This window comes from Poromitra crassiceps, assembly GCF_964638095.1.
Source record: "Poromitra crassiceps genome assembly, chromosome: 3".
Lineage (NCBI taxonomy): Eukaryota > Metazoa > Chordata > Actinopteri > Beryciformes > Melamphaidae > Poromitra > Poromitra crassiceps.
In genome coordinates, this window is record NC_139625.1 from 79447067 (window position 1) to 79467166 (window position 20100).

Consider the following 20100-nt stretch of genomic DNA (forward strand, 5'->3'; position numbering starts at 1 on the left):
TCTCTCTCTCTCTCTCTCTCTCTCTCTCTCTCTCTCTCTCTCTCATATTGTTATTGTAGCCTGTGTTTGTATATAGTATGCTCCTATTACTACTGTAATTTTTTACTTGTATTTATATAACCTTGTTTTTTATTTCAGCCTCCCACCCCCTTACCCCAAAAGGCCCTTGCTTTTTGTCAGGCTGCTTTTATAAGAAATTGTTCTTACTTGCTTGCCTGGGTAAATAAAGGTTAAATAAAATAAAAATATTTTTAGAGACAAGCCCATGGGCAAGGACAAGTGTTTATCTTTGCTTGTTTCTAGCACTCAAAATCTATCTTTCTTTGTTTTAATTACCACTAAGTCAGTACAGACATGTTTCAGCGACCCAGTGGTAATTCAAATATTTTTTTGTGATTTTGAGTGCTAGAAACTAGCAATGACAACATTTGCCCTTGCACTGGGCGTAAGTTAGGGCCTGATCCAGGCATGTGCAGGGGGGGAGGGGGCTCAAGCACCTGCCCCTTTGCTCCTTGATGTCCAAGTGCCCTTTTTGTCCGTGGCTGATATTACTGTCTTTCAGAGGCTATGGCGGGCTTAGAGTGAAGGTACTGATATCATATGAAACTAGAAAGATCTATGGAATCCATTGGTACCAAGCATGACATGCTAGCTTGTCAAGCAACATTTTTGCAAGGGAAAAACGGGCATGGCCATCTTCAAAGGGGTCCCTTGACCTCTCAACTCAAGATATCTGAATGAGAATGGGTTCTATGGGTAGCCACAAGTCTCCCTTTACAGACATGCCCACTTTATGTTAATCCCATGCATTTTCTTTGCAAAACAAAAAACAAAAATTTGTCATGCAGAATATTAATGTGTTATTTTTGCCTATTCTATTTGAATATTTCCGCATTCTAGTGCCCCTAAACAATCTTGGAATTGCATAAATTGGATATGACTGGAAAGCTGAGACTCTTGTGGATTCAATTAGCCCAATTGTATTCATGTGTGATGATGTTATTCCCCATAGTAGCAATTTCATTTTATTGAGACAATTTTTTAAAACTTGACCTCACTGTATACAATTACCTATTGAGACCTCTAGGATAATGACAGCTTCATGAAACCGTACAACAACAAACTAAAGACCTAGGGCATTCAGGGGATGTATGGCATAATGTTCTAAGCCCTTATATACTCTGAATAGATGCCTAATCATTCAAAACAATGTTTATTACAGATTTATGACTAGAAAACCTTGACCTGCTATCTCACCTTAAATTTGCCATTCCCCCCTAAAAAAATACAAAAATTGGTGTCTGGTAGGGAGGGGTGGAGGAGAAGAGGTTAAAGGAGTTCTTCTCAAGAAGATATGATTGTATTGTTTTCTTCATAGCCTATTTAAATGTGCAAACTAAGTGCAAAAGCATGTGAACTAAGCGTTGCACTATTGTGGTACTCACTAAAGGTCTCTGCACGGCCTTGCCTTGTCTCATATCAATCACAGGCCCCTGAATTCAATCGATATCGTATTATGGCAGATTTTGTGATATCAGCAAATATCATATCATTGTCCAAAGAATCTACGTATAGGTATATATGGTGATGAAACTTAATCGAAAAAACTTAAACCTATCGCTGATGTGACGAAAGTGGCGTTCAGAAAGTGGCGTTCAGGTATTAAATATATTGGAAAAAGTTTAATAAAAGGTCTTAAAATGTATTGAATTTAACTTCAGGATTCCTGCAAATATACCCTGTAACTATACCACTGTAACTATACCACGCATGCCCTGTTTTGCCCTTAAAAGTTGTGGATTTCCTCATTTAAAACTACACACAATGGAGCAAATACACAGTGTCTCCATCATCACGCTGGACATCAACAGGAGTGAGAGATTTCTCCCACTCCCGCAAGAAACATCTGTAAATTATAGCATCTAGATAGGACATCTGTAATTTCTACAGAAAATAACCTGGGCAACACTTAGGTTATCATGTGTTACTGGACATGTTCTAACTTTGCAGTCTGAGCCATCTTCCATATGTGCTGTCTGCTGTATGACACTGCAGCACTTCATTTTTCTATTAGGATCTTTATTTTGGTATAAGTGCCTTTTATAGTTTTTACTGTCTTCTCTTAAATTGGTGTATATGTTTGTTTCTTATGGACCTTGTGTCTGCCAATAAAGCTGATTGATTGATTGATTTTGTTGAGAAATAACAAAAAAGAAAACTAAAAATGACTTTAATAACCATTGGTTTTGGTCTTGGTGCCCTTGTCCTTCCTGATTCTACTCCTGATGTGATATGAGCAAAGACGATGGGATTTCAAGCAAGACGGCCCAACTTCAACTCACTTCCTGTCATTTTGGCACATGGGTTTTGCCCATGGTTTTCCACTGACACGGCCACTTAGGAGACTTTCGGCAGGTCTGAGTCTATTGGAGTGATGTGACAATTTAGGAGACAATTGCTGCTACCATTTGTTAGAATTGGCCGAGCCTGCGGTGAACCATCTATAGTAATATAATATCTATGATATTAGTAACGGTCAGAGGTCACTCACTATGATATTAGTAACGGTCAGAGGTCACTCACTATGATATTAGTAACGGTCAGAGGTCACTCACTGCCTCAGGCATCTCTTCTTGGTAAAAACAAAAACAAAACAAACAGATGGATCAGAGTCATACAGGGGCTCAGAGAGAGGCAGCAAAATGAACATGTCAATGGATGGAGAGTGTTTTTGGTACTGTATATGACACCACACACGGCATGGACAGAAAGACACTAAATACACACACAGTAGTGATGTGCGGGCTGCAGTTATAATGGCGCTGACTGCGGGGCGGATCATAAAAATAAACATTCTGATTAATCGTGGATGGGTTGCGGGCGGGTGAAATGATGTATCATTAATGAGGAAAAATAATATTAATTACATTCTCTAGTCTATGAACGTATTTTAAGCTTAATCTTTCGTCAGGCACATTAGCCGCCTATTGTAGGACCCCCAAAGGACCCAAGGCAGTGGTAAACTAGGCATGCGCTAGGTCGCTAGGCTCCTCTTTTGGTCCATATATGGTCAATGATGTCACCCTCAAACAGGAGTCTTCATTAGCCTAACTGCTCCCCCATTAGGGTCTGGGGGGAGGTTAGGTTTAGGCGTGGGGGGTGGGAGAGGTTAGGTTTAGGGTTAGGGTCTGGGGGAGGTTAGGTTTAGGCATGGGGGGTGGGAGAGGTTAGGGTTAGGGTCTGGGGGAGGTTAGGTTTAGGCATGGGGGGTGGGAGAGGTTAGGTTTAGGGTTAGGGTCTGGGAGAGGTTAGCTCCTGGGGGAGCAGTTGACTAATGGGGGAGCAGTTAGGCTAATAGGGGAGCAGTTGCCATAAGCGTCAAAGATGACTTCCATGGGTTTACATTGAGTTTAGTCGGAAAGCCCAAGTCGTTTCATGGGTCGCTCAAGGGTACCATGTTAGTAACAAGCGACGCACAAGGGACGGGACAAAGCGTCAATTTGCTACGCGCTCGGAGTGAGAACGGGTTGGGTGGACTGGACATAATACAGCGTGGAAGTTTATTTGGAGTCCTGGACTGGAGCGATCGGCAGCGGAAACCATACGTTCGCTCCTTTTATAGCGCTGTGAAATGCCGGGTGCATGGTGGGCACGGATCTATAAATAGTATGAAATTATTTGCGCGGATTTATGGCGGGCGGACGGTTCATGCATACACGCGGATTAGGATGGCATAAAAGCTCATCCGCACATCTCTAACACACAACATGGACAGAAAGACACTAAATACACACACAGCATCGACAGAAAGACACTACCGGTAAATACACACACAGCATGGACTGAAGGACACAAAATACACACACAGCATGGACTGAAGGACACAAAATACACACACAGCATGGACAGAAAGACATTAAATACAAGCGTGAATTCATAATAGCTGCGGCCACATATACAAATGGCGAGGGCAGCCCACCCTACTCTGCCTCTGCCACCCTGCATTTTGAACCCCCCACCACCACCCCCTTTCAGCCAGTTGTCCTGAACACAACTGTTGTCCATTTTAAAGTAAAATGCTTCAATCTGGTGCACATTGAGTGCAAAATTAAGAGGCTAGATCTATAAAGAACTACAGACATCATATTAGATTAATATGCTCTTTACTGTGCTGTTGCTTTAAAGCAGTAGAGAAGGAGCCAGCACTCAAAGAAGTCCTTTTGAGGGTTTTTATTCCTGTTGCAACCACAACGTACGCGTTTCAGCAAAAGCCTTCGTCAGCGTTGACGAAGGCTATTGCTGAAACGCGTACGTTGTGGTTGCAACAGGAATAAAAACCCTCAAAAGGACTTCTTTGAGTGCTGGCTCCTTCTCTACTGCTTTAAGAAACTCTTGTGCCGTGCACCTAAGACTTTATTTATCCGGTGAGTGTGCGGGCTGATAGCTCCCCAGCTATATCTGCTTTGTGCTGTTGCTTTACAATGATACAAAAAATAAATGTCTCCCCACATAATATATATTCTGCATACAGGTCACATATGGTAGAATACTGCTGGATTAAATACAATGGCCCATCTACACAAACATCACTTAGCCTACAGGGGAGTTACTTACCCATTCACTTCAATAGAACTGTCCCCAAAGTCTAGTCCCAATCTAGCCCCAATGCAAAATTTGAACATTGTGGTGAGATATTGTGTGCTATATAGAAGGAAGAGACGTAACGTCTCTTCCTTCTATATAGCACACAGAGAGGAAGCAAATTGTTGCATTTCTGATCAACTCTGTCATATATTATGTTATTTATGAGGGCTTTAAAACATCAATGACAGATGAATACATCTGGGGGCCGGGGCTATTTTAAAAAAAGAAGAAAAAACCGAGGTCATGACCTCGGTGTCCTCAATGGTAGTTACGGCCATGCCCGGTGCGCCAAACGGCCAGGCTCCTGCTCGACGCTTCCGTGACGTGCTGCGACGGAGACGTTTCTGCTGTGTCCCAGGTAAGTGTACGTCAACCTGCCACTTCAACTGTATGTTTGGTGAATCATGGTCAATTTCTGATTAAAAAAATAATCGTGAAATCTACCATAATTCTTACCTATAATGTGGGAATTCACATTCACATAAGTTTCTCTCTGATATACATGACAAGTACAATCCACTACAACTAATAGTGCAGCGGATAAGCACAATTGTGCACTTTTTGAAAGAAACATGAAAGCTCTCACATAGTGAGTGAATACCATAAGGTTTATTTTCAGATGTGGAGGGAAGTCAGATTTAATCTAAAATCCAAGATGGCCGCCATTTCCCCGGTGCTTATGTTCAAATGTGATCATAACACGTTTTCCTATAGGTTCCACGTTGAACGTCATGTTTCCTCGTATATTTCAACAGACCACCGTTCTGTTTAAATAAATGTGTTGCTACGTGTTGCCGGGGTAACGTTATGTACTGTATGCAGCCATGGAGTTAACGTCAATCCTCTCTGCTCTCATTTGATCACTCACTTGAAGCACGTGGCTCTACCTGGCATAGCTTTTTAGTGCAGCTTCCCGCTAGTGGGGGTGCTTAAGCCCCCTAAGCACTCCTAGTTCCATATTATGCCATCAGATATGCCCCCAGACCTCGAGTACCAGAAGCCTCTGCTTCCCGGGCAAGACGAGAGCGTGACTTGCACGTCTCGTCTCTAGTGTGGGGTGAATCTCTCCCTCATTCTGGTGGTACAAACATGCATTCTCCCTCTGCTTTCTGGGGACAGGCGGGCGTGATCTCTGACCTAATTCTACTTCAGTCAGCTCATAAAATTAATGCAACAGGAAACTGTTTTTAAGTTGACCTCCCTTAATGTTGTTTCCACTGCACCACGCCTGTCTGATCTCACCAAAGATAGTCTAATACGATAGAACTCTCACACAGGAAGCCATCGCTATGAGCAGAGTGTGTGTGTGTGTGTGTGTGGGGGGGGGGGGGGTCCAGGTGGGCTGGGGTCAGGGTGTAATCTGAAAAACAGTTTCCTAGTAATGAGCCATCAGCAAAACCCTTCACATGGTGACAATTTGACACGTTATTTTTTATTTATTTCCATAAATTAGAAACTCCTCCCATATACCCACACGAGCTCAGGGAGAACATGCAAACTCCAAAGGATGGGACGGACCGGGGTTTGAACCCGGCAGGCACGGCTCCAGGATTTTTTCTAAGGGGGGGGCTTGGGGGAGACTATACCAATATGTGGGGGTGGCAAAGAAAATAGTCGATTTTCATGACTTCAGAGTTGCTTTATAATGAAGTCCCCCCCCCCCCACCCCCCAAATAAAACCAGATATGGCACATAGCACATTAACAAAATAAATGTAGTTTTCAAATGAATTTGGCCAAAGAATATAAAAAATGTATAATACTACAAGTGACCACAAGGCAATGACAAAAACTGTTGCATGCAAAGGTTTAGGCATGAGGAGTGATTGGTTAGGTTTAGGCATGCAGAGTCATGATTGATTGGGTTTAGGCATGATGAGTAATAATTGGTAGGTTTAGGCATGAGGAGTGATGATTGGTTAGGTTAATATCAGGGAAAGAAAAAGTCCACAATGGAAATAAGCCTTTTGATTGATTGATTGATTGATTGATTGATTGATTGACTGACTTTATTCATGGGAATAGAGACAATAAAAGAGCCAAGGGATAGCATGTAAAAGTGTAAACACTTATTTCCAACATGGTCCCTAATGTTTTATTGTGTTATCTTGTGTTCTCAACCTCAATGATTTTTTAAATGTATGTATTCCTGCTGGGCAGTTGTATGCGTATCTTTTTATCAATTATCAAATAAATTCAATCAATCAATCAATCAATCAATCAACCAATCAATCAATCAGTCAATCAATCAATCAATCAATCAAGAATGGCTGGTTATTAACTTTACACATTTGTTTATATAAAAAAAACATACTAAAATGCTTGAGGGGGCTAAACTGGGGCTTGGTAGATTTGTGAGGGGGCTATAGCCCCCCCCATTTCCCGGTGTAGCGCCCTCCCTGGAACCTGGGCTCTTCTTGCTGTGAGGCGACACTGAGCCACCATGCCACCCACCGAGCTCTGGACTATATCACATCTGACAATAAAACATATTCTCAGATTTGTGTCAGAAAGATGACATCTCATCAAATGGGGGTCTGTAGCTCTAATGTGGACTAAATTATATAATGATAGCTTAATCTAATAGTGTACAAGTTTACTAAAACGTTTCCAGCACTCAAGCTATTTATATGAAACACTCTCCTCCAGATGGAGAGTGTGTCTATAGTGGCTGAGACTATATTAGCCTCTTTTTCCATCACTCTTTTATATTCAGGGATTATAAGATAAGGGGAAAACTTCATTTGAAGCAATGCATGTCTGCACCAGTCTTAAAGGTATGTGCATTTCAATTTGTGGGGTGACTTTGTGGAACAGTTTGGATGAAGAAATTAAAATGAGTAAAAATATTGCACAGTTTAAAAATAGTAAAATGTTTGGGAATATAGAAATGAGGAAGGGGAATGCAATGCTCGATAGTGATCATGCTGTTGGCTTTTCTTTCATGTTCTTGAATGAACAAGTTTGTTGATTAGCTGTGTTATTACAATGTAGATAATTATGTATGTCAATTTGTCTAGTTGCGTATGATGAACACTGGAACAGTTAGATTAATGTGTATCTTTTGAGTTCATGTATTATTAAAGAATAACTGCAGTCCACAGAGCAAGAGTTTGTGAACGTGCCCCAGACTCAAATACAAGCACATTGAGTTGGCAGTGATATCCTAAGGGAGTAATGTTTGGATGTGAAGCCGGTGTCTGTGTAGAGGCCATATGAGCAGCCTATCTCAATGATGAAGAAGATAGGTCCAAAACCGGTTGTCAAACTTTTTCACCTCAAGGACCCTAAACTGACACAAATTAGACCAAAGACCCAGATCTGATAAGATTTTGCCCCATGGTCCCCATCTGATAAGATTTTGTCCCACGGACCCCTATCTTACTAGATTTTGTCCCAGGGACCCCCATCTGATAAGATTTTTGTCCTGTAGGGTCCCCCATCTGATAAGATTTTGTTCCAGGTACCCCCACCTGATAAGATTTTGCCTCAGGGTCACCCATCTGATAAGATTTTGTTCCAGGTACCCCCACCTGATAAGATTTTGCCTCAGGGTCACCCATCTGATAAGATTTTGTCCTGCAGGGTCCCCCATCTCATAATATTTTGTGCCAGGGACCCCCCTCTGATTATTTTTTAGTTTTATTTGACCTTTATTTAACCAGGTTAGTCTCATTGAGATTGAAAATCTCTTTTTCAAGAGAGACCTGGCCAAGAAAGCAGCATAAAGTTACAGACACATTTTAACATAAACAATACAAACAAAACATCTAAAACGTAAGAAAATACACATCCATTTACTCAGCAACAGGGTTCATTATGGATCAAAACATTTGCAGACCTGGATTTCAGCTTCCTCCATATTTTTTTACCCTGGTTTTAAAAATACTCATAGGGACTAGCACCTGGAGGTTTAGTGAGCGTTGGAGTTCATTCCAGGCCAGAGGGGCAGACACCTGGAAAGCTTTCTTGCCAAACTCAGTCCTTGTCTTAGGTAGGCCTACAGTCAGCAAGATGCAGTTTTGAGACCTAAGCTGATAAGAACTATTTTCTTGTATATTAATGCAGGAGCATAGATAAGATGGTAGTTGTCTCAAGATGGCCTTATAAATTAAAATGAACCAATGAGACATCCTCCGTAACGTTAAGGAGGGCCAGCCTACGCTCATGTAGAGGGTACAGTGATGTGTCCAGGACTTCAAATTTGTCACAAACCTAAGTGCACCATGATACACTGTGTCCAGCTTTCTCAACGCTGTCGCAGGTGCAGACATATAAAGAATGTCACCATAATCTAATATTGGCAAGAAGGTAGACAAAACAAGCCTCTTTCTAGCCGCAGCAGAAAAACACGCTCTGTTTCTGAAATAAAAACCTAACTTCAGTCTGAGTTTTTTGACAAGAGTGTCAATATGTGCTTTAAAAGTAAGACCATCATCTATTATAAAACCTAAATACTTATAGGTCGACACTCTTTCAATAACCTTGCCCTGCGTAGTCATTATGCCTGGGACAATTGGTTCCTTCTTAGATTTGGAAAAAACCATAAGCTTGGTCTTGCCTGATAAGACTTTGTCCCAGGCACCCCCATCTGATAAGATTTTGTCCCAGGGTCTTCCAACTGATAAGATTTTGTCCCAGGGTCCCCCATCTGATAAGATTTTGTCCCAGGGTCTTCCAACTGATAAGATTTTGTCCCAGGGTCCCCCATCTGATAAGATTTTGTCCCAGGGTCCCCCATCTGATAAGATTTTGTCCCAGGGTCCCCCATATGATAAGATTTTGTCCCAGGGTCCCCCATCTGATAGGATTTTGTCCCAGGGTCCCCCATATGATAAGATTTTGTCCCAGGGTCCCCCATCTGATAAGATTTTGTCCCAGGGTCCCCCATCTGATAGGATTTTGTCCCAGGGTCCCCCATCTGATAAGATTTTGTCCCAGGGTCCCCCATCTGATAGGATTTTGTCCCAGGGTCCCCCATCTGATAAGATTTTTGCGTTTAGATGTTTTATTACAGAAAGTGTATGTAACCCATGAGCAAAACAGTACATTCTGTCATGGGTGGAATTATTATTGTTTATAAAACGGCTCTCTCAAATCAAGCAATCTGATTGGTTCACAGCCATGGTATAAATACCATAGCCCATGGCCATAACCCATGGCCATGGGTTATGAGACGCAACTCTCTTACTAAAAGGCTTTGGTTACCTCAAATGACAATGTAGAAAAAACAAAATGGCGGAGACAGCTGTCAGATCCTTGTGAATCGATCTTCGTTTATAACTTTACTAATACTTCGCAGAAAATTATGTTTTGTACAAGAATAGACGCGGGCTAATGTCTTCTTTGCAAAAAAAAAGGCTGTTAACCCCGCATTTCTAAATAAGACGTAATGTTAGTTGGTGTCGGGCTTTGCAGAAAGCTCTCAGCTTCTCAGCAAGCGCCAGGATTGGCCAATGTCAACTTCAGTCTCCAGAACGATCCAATCAAATCACCTGCACGTCTATCTTCTTGCTAGAGGTCCCGCCTTACAGTAGTGTTTCAACTGACTCTATCAGAATGCCATGCCAGTCGGACTTATAGTATTATTATTATTATTATATTATCATACTTGGAAACCGTTTTATAAAAGCAATATAGCACTCGAGCTGCGTGTGTTGCGTGTGTTGTGGCATATATCCCGCTGATCCCTGCGGCCTCGTGGGATAACAGCTGATCAGCGGGATATATTTGCCACAACACACTGGCTCTCATGCTATATTGCTTAAATATACCTAACTTCTATTCTATTGTATATAAACCTTATTCGCTAACCCTGGGCCGCACCATATTGTTGACCGTCCTGCGTGCACACAGCGCTGCAGCTGACAACTAGTAACAGCCTTATTGTCGTTTCTGTTCCATTACAAAATAGCGATGGTAATGACAGCAATAAAAAACCCACAGTTGTTGTTTGTATGCTGCCGTTAATGCCTGTAATAAATAAACAAAAGAACGAGGTGAACAGACTTTGCTGTGAGGAGCTGTCAGAAAGTTTCACCTATCTCTCCTAATTATCCACACATCTCCTGTGCTGCTGACGTATCCTCCGTCTCGCTCCCTTCACGTCTGTGGACAGTAGAGATAGAAACAAACCACGGGGACTTTATTGCTGTCATTACTACAGCCATGCCTAACGCAGGCCACCATCCGAACACAATTGGAACGATACAGGTAACGCTAACGGCGGGTAGCTTCCTATAAACGCTGCTCCACATAGGCTGTCACTTGAGAGCTGCAGGGCTATGTCGACAATATGGCGGCGGTGGGCGTGCCCGTACTTGAGTGACGTCAATCGAATAAGGTCTATACCTAACTTATATTTAATTACTGTCTTATTATTGTTGTATTATTTTATTATTGCCCATTCCTATTATTTTTATAATGTCTCTATGTTTATATTTTCCCCTACATGATTGTGAGCAACTGCTTACCCAATTTCCCCTCGGGGATCAATAACGTTTTTGTGATTCGGATTCTAATGAGAACAAATCGTTCCCCTTTTTGCTGGGGACCCTGTAGAACCTCCTCAAGGACAACCGGGGGTCTGGACCCCACTTTGAGAACCCGTGATCTATGAGACAGGAAGCCATCGCTATGAGCAGAGTGTGAGTGTGTGTGTGTATGTGTGAGTGTGTGTGTGTGTGTGTGTGTGTGTGTGTGTGTGTGTGTGTGTGTGGGGTCAGGGTGTAATCTGATAAACAGGCGGGACAGTTTCCTAGTAATGAGCCATCTGCGTATTTCTCTATCTCTCACCCTGACCACACACACGCACGCACACACGCACGCACGCACGCACACTTATAAAGACGCACACATCAAGACACACACACTTATAAAGACAAACACAAACACACTCATTCCCCTTTTTGCTGGGGACCCCGTGGAACCCACACATTAAGCCACACACATGTGAAAACATCTACACACACGAAGACGTGCACACGCACATACTCTACATAGACACTCGCACACACATAGGAATGCATGCAAGCACACAATCACATACTGTATGTACACATGCACGTACAGTACCTACATGCATTAAAATGCATGCACGCATGCGCGCGCACACGCACGCACACGCACACGCACACGCACACGCACACACACACACACACACACACACACACACACACACACACACACACACACAAGACAAGATGGCGACCGGGACCTCAGCAAGCGTTTGCAAATAGAACCGGTCGGAAAATAAAATACAGAACAAAAATCTGAGCTTCACCACTTAGATCCCTTTTTGATCGCATATTGATTCATTATTGATTCATTATTGGCAGTGGTGGGTAGAGCACTGAAAATATATACTCGAGTAAAATACATACTACCATAAAGAATGACTCAAGTAAAAGAAAAAAAGTTAATAAATTACTCAAAGTACAAGTTACTTTGCATTGTAATATTTTTAAAGTGTGCAGGTCAGTGCAAAATAATGGGGGGAAAACAGCCCTTGTTGATAAAGAAAGTTTTTAATGAGGTAGAGCAGGTAGGCTATTCAAAACAGATAAGCAGAGCCTGATGTATGAACAATGGACCCTTTTCACAGCAGCCATTTTGTGTCTCAAAGGCAGGGTAAACACGTGCAACCAAAACATTAATGAGGGCCCGGCACTGGAACACGTGAATGGAATGTTGGAAACTATCATTCATGTTTTTGTTGCACCTGTGTATACCCTGCTGTGGAGTCTTTATAGTGGCTGCCACATCAGTTTTCCCTCCCCCTTTTTTTATATTTCAGACCCAAAGCTAAGATGTCGGTGGTCCGCATCGTTCACTGAAGCGCTAGTGTGTTGCAGTGTACAGTATCAATACTGTATGTTTGTAGCCGTCTTTTGTTTCCGTGTACTGTTACTGTGTTGTTGGTCTAACCTAGTGTCCTCTAGAGAGAGAGTGGCGTCAGCGGAGGACCAAAATGCGAGACTCATTAGCCAATGAACAGCCAGGAATGGGTCTCGCGCTACTTTTGCATGCTAAAATAAAGCTGATAATGTACAATTTGATTAAAGGGATGAAGAACCCTTTCAGAGTACAACACAAACTGTCTATTTTGCTGCAACTACAGTGCTGCTTAATCCAGGACCTTACTTCCTGGAACTCTTGAGAGTAAAAAACTGGTCCATTGGAGTGAATGGAGATGTCGGGACTCTTCTATCTACACGGCTCTGGTCTAACCTAATCGAGTGAGGGAGCCCTCCTGAACAGCAAGAGTGGGCAGTCCACACAAGCAGGTGCATCGACTGAGCTGTCCATGGACACTACTTCGGCTGAGCTCCGCTCTCTTTACAAATTGAGGGCCTCTCTTGTGATTGCAGCGTTCGCTAGAAGCCCTAAACAATGAAGGCCTAATGTTAATGTTAACTATTAACCCTATAGAAGTGCTGGGCCGTGACAACTCTGTGACCCAAAACCTCTAGTCCAGATCTCAAACTTTCCAAAGACACCAGCCACGTCGGGCTGGATGGGAGATGTGGAGGAAACTAAGCACAAAACACCTGAGAGGATTTCTGTGTGACACTAAAACACACCACACCACACACACACACACACACACACACACACACACACACACACAGGTTTTCTTTTTTTAACTACTTTGTGTTATAATTCTATTTATTTTTTGATACTTTTTTTTATTCAAGGATAGTAGTGTATTCATGCAGCTTTATGTCACAGCATATATCACAGTATAACAGATTATACAACACTTTACCACCCCTGCTTTTTCTCCCAAAAAAACCCTTATTCCTAACCTGACGCTGCCAGATGGACGGTTTAGCTTCACATTACGTTTCACTACGTCGAGAGAATCTCTTTTGATCTCGCGAGGTTATCTATCTTGCAAGCAAGGTTACCTTATTCCCCCCACCCCTTAGATTCTACTGCCTATATAAAATGTATGATAGTTGTTGACTTGATATAAATGATACGTGTATAGATATATAAATATACACATGCATAAACATACATCTACAAACAATTCAAATATTAACACACACACACACACACACACGCACACAGCGACTGTGTATACATATGAGCATGTTTATCCAAACACCTAAACCTATCCGGACAGACATATGCACACACAGCATATACTGTATACACATGCATACATACGTATATGCATGCATACCCATTTGTCATCCATACTTACATACATAATATATATATATATATATATATATATATATATATATATATATATATATATATATATATATATATATATATATATATAGAAAGAAGAAAAGAAAAATAAATAAATGAAAAATAAAATAAAACAAATAAATAAATGAAAAGGTCGTATTCTTATGGAAATGTTATTGACAGTGACAGTGAAGTGAATGGTTTAAGGTCTGGACAGAGAGCTAGGTCTGATTGTTTCGAAGTATGCCATCACGGGGTCCCAAAGTATATGACATTTTTCTGCTGACCCGTGGGTGGAGTATTTGATCTTCTCCAGATTAAGATATAACATTACACCTTTAATCCAAAGTGAGGCATTAGGGGGCTTTGTGGATTTCCATTCTAACAGGATTCTCCTCCGAGCTAGGAGGGAAGCAAAAGCAATTATGTCTTTAATAATCCGTGTTAGCGAATCGCCGTCGCCTGGGACCCCAAAAATGGCAAACTCGAAACTAGGCTCTAAAACTATGTCATATGCCTTAGATAAAGTATTAAAACAAGTAGACCAGAACTCTGACAGTTTGGGACAGGCCCATAACATGTGAGTCAAGTCTGCCGTGGCAGCATGACAACGATCACATATATCGCTGATATCAGGATAGAACCTGGACAGTTTGGCTTTGGTATAGTAGCACCGCTATTAATTCTATTTCTGCTCTTTTCCTGTGTGGAAACACTTGAAAAGCTGCCTTGCTGTAATGTTTCTGTGTTCAGCTCTGTTGCCTCTCAGAGTCCTGTACGTGTTTTTGTCTCCTGGATAAAAATGAAATAACCATTTTATGTGAAGCACTTTGAATTGCCTCTGTGTATGAAATGTGCTATACAAATAAACTTGACTTGACTTGACTTAAAAACTACAAGAAACAAAAGGGGGGGTAATTACTTCAGATATTGATTTCTAAAAATAAAAATAGATACATTACTGCACGTCTTAGGCATGTCAAAGAAATCCATAAAGTGAAAATGCTTTCAAAACTAATGAAATGTAAATTTTCAACATATCAAAAATGTAAAAAAGAAAAGAAAAGAAACAGCAGTTCACTGACCCACTACTGCAGAAAACAAACATCTAAGACTGCTAACAAATGGTGTCTAAGACTTCGGCACAGTACTCAGCTTTTTGAAATTCTTCATTTGCAACATTCCAAATCTGATGGCTTAAGACACTTTCAGATTCACTCAAATGACTATCAGGGAATTCATATTTTCCATAACGGATATACAGAGTGTGTGCTTTGGAACAGATCCTGAGTCAGTATGAGAGCTATGATGATGTGAGTGTTTACAGTAAGCTGAGCAGTTTGATGTCAGCGCGTGCGTTTGTGAGAAGTTTGAATGCTGGTCACACGATCCTGTTCACTGAAACCATCCACCAATTTTCCACTCAGCTCCTCTGATTCTGCTGCCTCAGCAAACTGGTAACAGAGAGGCAGCTTCCACTGTGAGGCAGGAGCACTTTAAACCAGTGGTTCGCAAACTGGGGTCCGGGCACCCCCAGGGGTCCTTGGGGGGGTCCCCAGCCAAAAGGGAAATCATTTATTTTCACTATAATATAATCCATAAGTAACATTATTTTGGTCATGGGTTTCATACCCGTTTGGTAATAAAACATCTAAAAGCTCAAATCTTATCAAATGCGGGTCCAACTCACTACCACTTGGGACTCACATTCACTCAGTAGGTCTGCAACACGAGTGGTCCAAAGCTTACTCTACACCACTTGGCTTCAGTACCCCCTCTACCTGATTTCTGGATCCAAGTACCCCTTTTTCCCGACTACAACATTTTGCTTAAGAAACTGCAAGAGAAAACTATAGCATAAGATGCAATGAATGAATGATAACTGACCTTTTGAAGAATACATTATAACATTACAAAATAAGAACTGGAGTGAGAGTTGCAATTAGTGAGCGGATTTATTTTAACATTTCATTTATTTTCATGATTTATTCTGACATTTTTCCATTTACCCCTTTCCCTCAGGTACCCCCTGTAATACCTCCACGTACCCCTAGGGGTATGCATACCCCAGTTTGGGAACCACTGTTCTACTGTGATTGGTGGAGACCGGAGATGTAGCCAACAGGCCATAATGGTTGGTAGGCTGATCTAACCACAGATAGTCCATTGTAGAGATGCGTCACCGCAGTCTCCTCCAATTCTAACAAATGCTACTAGCAAGTCTCCCATCAGGTCACGTGGTCAAGTGTTGTGAGAGGACTGTGCCTGGTCACGCGGGGTTAGTGCTGACCTACTGTAGTCTCTCCTCCAACCGCAGATTTAGCTACTACACCAACGAACTTGTAACAACATGTAGCTTCAGCTAATCACTCCCTGCCGACATGAGTTCCTGTTGCCAAATCTCGCGAGAGTGTGTTGCTGAGACAGAGACCGGTCTTGAACCATTTTAATATTCTCCTGATCTGTCTGAAAAATGCCATTTTAGTGTCAGAATGTTCCGAAAATATGTGGCTTCGGAAAATGGACGGAATATTTAGTTTGATGACTATGGGGGCGAAAGAATCTGTCATAATCTGAGATCACGCTCACTTCTACCATTGACTCCAATAGACTCAGACCTGCTGAAAGTCTCCTAAGTGGGCGTATTCGTGGAAAACCATGGACAAAACACACGTGACAAAACTACAGGAAGTGAGTTGAAGTTGGGGTGTCTTGCTTGAAATCCCATCGTCTTTGATCTAGCTAGCCTGTGCTAACTTTAGCTTGTGTTAACTTCACACCCTGAAAACTAGCCTACTAAAATAACACAACATGGGTTTAAAACCAACCTGACAGAAGGAACCAAATAAGGCCCAATTATGCTCCATTTTCATAAGAAAATAAATGCGTCCGTTTCAAACGGTGTAACATCGCTGCCCACATACTTCCATGCGTCTTTCATGTTGGCATCATGTTAAGCAATACATCCACTAGTGGGGAGTAGAAAGTCAAATGTGTGAGTGTGTGTGGTACTGCTCCCTTTCATCCGTATCCATAAGCTTTCAGAAAACATGCAGAATTAGGCACGAAATGAACACAGAGTACGGACAGAAAGATCCGTCCGTATGTGTATGATATCCGTATTTAATGTTGAGCGTAATTGGACCGTAAGAAGAAAGAAAGTGACGCCACAGAGGCAATGACAGAGAGAGAGAAGTCAATAAGGGAGATAGAAAGACAAAGAGACAGAGAGAGGAGGGAGAGAGACAGAGGGGGGGGGGGGGGGGGGGAGAGGGGGGAGTCGTCTGAACTGGATTCTGTTCCTGAACACCTGACAAACTGGGACCCCGCTTCTCTCCGTGTCTCTCCCTCGCTGTTTCCCTCACTCTCTGTCTCTCTCCCTGTGTCTCTCCCTCACTGTTTCCCTCACTCTCTGTCTCTCTCCCTCTCGACATCTGTCTGTTTGATCGTTCTCTTCCCTCCATCTTTTCTGCCCTCACCAAAGATGGCTGCCATGCAGGCCGAAAGGCACACAGCAAATCTCACATTCTACACCTCACGACACATTCAGCTGGAACTGACCCAAAAAGATACTATTAATACATGCAGATAACCCTCACTGGAGACATATCTTCTTCCTAACATCTGCTGTGAACATCTGTCTGCAAGTGGATCCAAAATACAAAATAAATTACAATTTCCATATTTATTGATTGGTTATTATTATTATTATTATTTTATTTGTACTTTTTTTACACTTCCCACTTTGTGAGGTGCATGTGAGGTGTATTTTCACAGTCTGGGTCATGCAACTGAAACGTCCATCTTATGGCAGCATTTCACACCAACAGCAACACTAAAGCAGTGGTTCTCAACCTGGGGTCCGGGTACCACCAGGGGTCCTTGAGGGGGTTCCAAGGTGGTCCCCGACAATTGTTAAGCTTCATTATTTAGTTATTTTAGAATGACCGTTGTGATCATATTTCTCTGTTAAATCTCCACCTACAATCAGTATAGGGCTCGTTGCTGAGAAAATGTAATATATTACTGTTACTCTTTACTCTTTTCAAAAGTTATATTATCACTTTACTTATTACACCCTTCCAACAGTAATTTGTTACACTACTCGTTATATTACTTTTCTGTTAAACACAAAATTGCTAATTGCGTACTACTTTCTCATCAAAATTCAGACTTTGCATGTGCGTATACATGTGAATATAGGCCTATTCGCTTTGCATGTAAGTGCAGCTAAGGCTTCAAACTATCTTTTTTTCTATACAGCCTATGAATGAATCCAGAAAAGTGACCTGCTTGATGAAGAGTACACCTGGCTCAAAGTGATGACGAGACACAATCTTTTAAACAGCGTCTGCTTTTAATAACGCAGTTGTAAAATCTGCAACAGGGGCAAACAAACAAAATGTTGGCATGATAAAAAAAGGCCAAGCGCTAACACATTCTATCAATAGACAATATACATGTTTGCATAACAAGTTCACAATCAATATTCTCAGATTTGAGTCTGAGAGCCAAATCTCATCAAATGGCAATATGTGTCTTATGAATCCAGTGAACTGTGAGTGAGCTTCAATTAATCCAATAATCTCCTATTCTAGAATAAAGAAATGCATCACACACACACACACACACTCACACACATGCACACACACAATTACTTAAAGAAATTGATATGAAAACGGAATCACTACTATAGTTCATATGGGGGCAAGGTGACGCAGTGGTAGCGCCCTCACCTCGCACTCTGGCCTCACAGCAAGATTGAGTCCCACTGGGACACTGTTGACACTGGGGGGTATCGTATGTCTCCCCATGCCCTCAGTGCCTGGTGCCCAGGTGGGCTATCTCGTGAAAAGGGCCTTTCTGGGTGGAGTTTGCATGTTCTTCCCGTGCTCCCCTGGGGTTTCCTCCATATAACATCAATATGGACCCCCACTATAAACTTGCAGAAGATCGTCGTCTGACCAGCAGCGGTTGGAAGAAGTTGGGCCCAGGGTGCTTCACTGCAACTGCCCACCGCTCCTGCCCTGACCATGGAGGAGGACGAGCCAGGATGGGTCAAACGCGGAGGACAAATTTCACGGTGCCTCCAAAAGCGTGTGTGTGTGTGTGTGTACACTGGCTGCAGTGCACGTGTGTGCATGCGTGGTGTGTCGTCTGTGACAAATAAAGACGAGGTTTGTCCGTCGGGTTTCTTTAACTATACTATATTTAAAATATTATATTATTTTAATATATTATATTACTATATTTTTTCCATCTACAAATCACTTCCAAACAACGTACACCTTGATCTCTCTGCATGCTGCGCATATATCTCTTGATCAATTTTACATAAAAATACATGTATAAAAATCACTCATATCACTGAGGCTACTATTGGATAATGAAATGGTAATTATCGGTAATTATCAGTAATTAATCAGAAAGTACAGTAACTGCTCAATTCTGTTGAGATGACAGAAACAGCTGTTCACAGAGCTGACGACCTTCAAGATGGCCGCCGGACGGGGGGATTTCATCATCTGAAAAGTCTCTACTCCTCTTACTGTGATAGCCTATATTTAAATTTATATAATCTACATCTTTGTACTCTGTCTCCCCATGTATAGCGGTATTTTCCTATGTATATTTACTTGTGCTGCAATGGGCATTGAAACGTAGAGATTGAATTACTGATCCGTATTACTGTATGCCACTGAAAAGTTCAATCAACAAAACTGTGGGGGCGTGGGGGGGTGGTATTAAAATAAAATAAATTTGTATATTTGACTTTGCTGTTTCACGATCTCTGCTGTTGAAATGACACATTTCCTCCAGAGAGATCAGAGAGAGAGATCTGTTTCATCTTATCCGTAATATACGAGTGAATTTATGAGTCAAATAGTTTTTATTGATTTTCACATAGTCCAATGGTACTCGATACTCAAAAATAAGATAAACATAGAAACATGAACAAATGATTTCCAGACATTACAAAAGCGTGAAAGGAAATAACATTACGAGTGAATTTGACTCGATGAGAGGGAGCAGGGCGATGTGTTTGCGAGGCGTCCTGAGAGATTTTGATGCCCTGAACGACGTTTCAGGGCATCAAAATCCGGGTGTCTCTTACCTGACGGGCGACACAGGGAGGCCAAGACTAGCAGGCCCGGGATCCACTTCACACCCATCTCCAAACTGGTTTCTCCAAACTGGTTTTTCCAAACTGGTTAACACGAAGCTCTGTTGCCCTCAAATTCTCTCTCTCTCT

The 20100-nt window shown here is 41.9% G+C and overlaps 1 protein-coding gene across 1 annotated transcript in view; it reads right to left on the reverse strand.

Annotated features, from left to right (window-relative positions):
- The window catches only part of cd247 (CD247 molecule), a 41564-nt gene extending 21464 nt beyond the window's left edge, over window positions 1-20100 (reverse strand). Inside the window, exon 1 of the mRNA XM_083632728.1 lies at window positions 19963-20100. Within this exon, the coding sequence (XP_083488854.1) occupies window positions 19963-20020 (58 nt within the window). The 5' untranslated portion in view covers window positions 20021-20100. The remainder of the gene's footprint in view (window positions 1-19962) is intronic.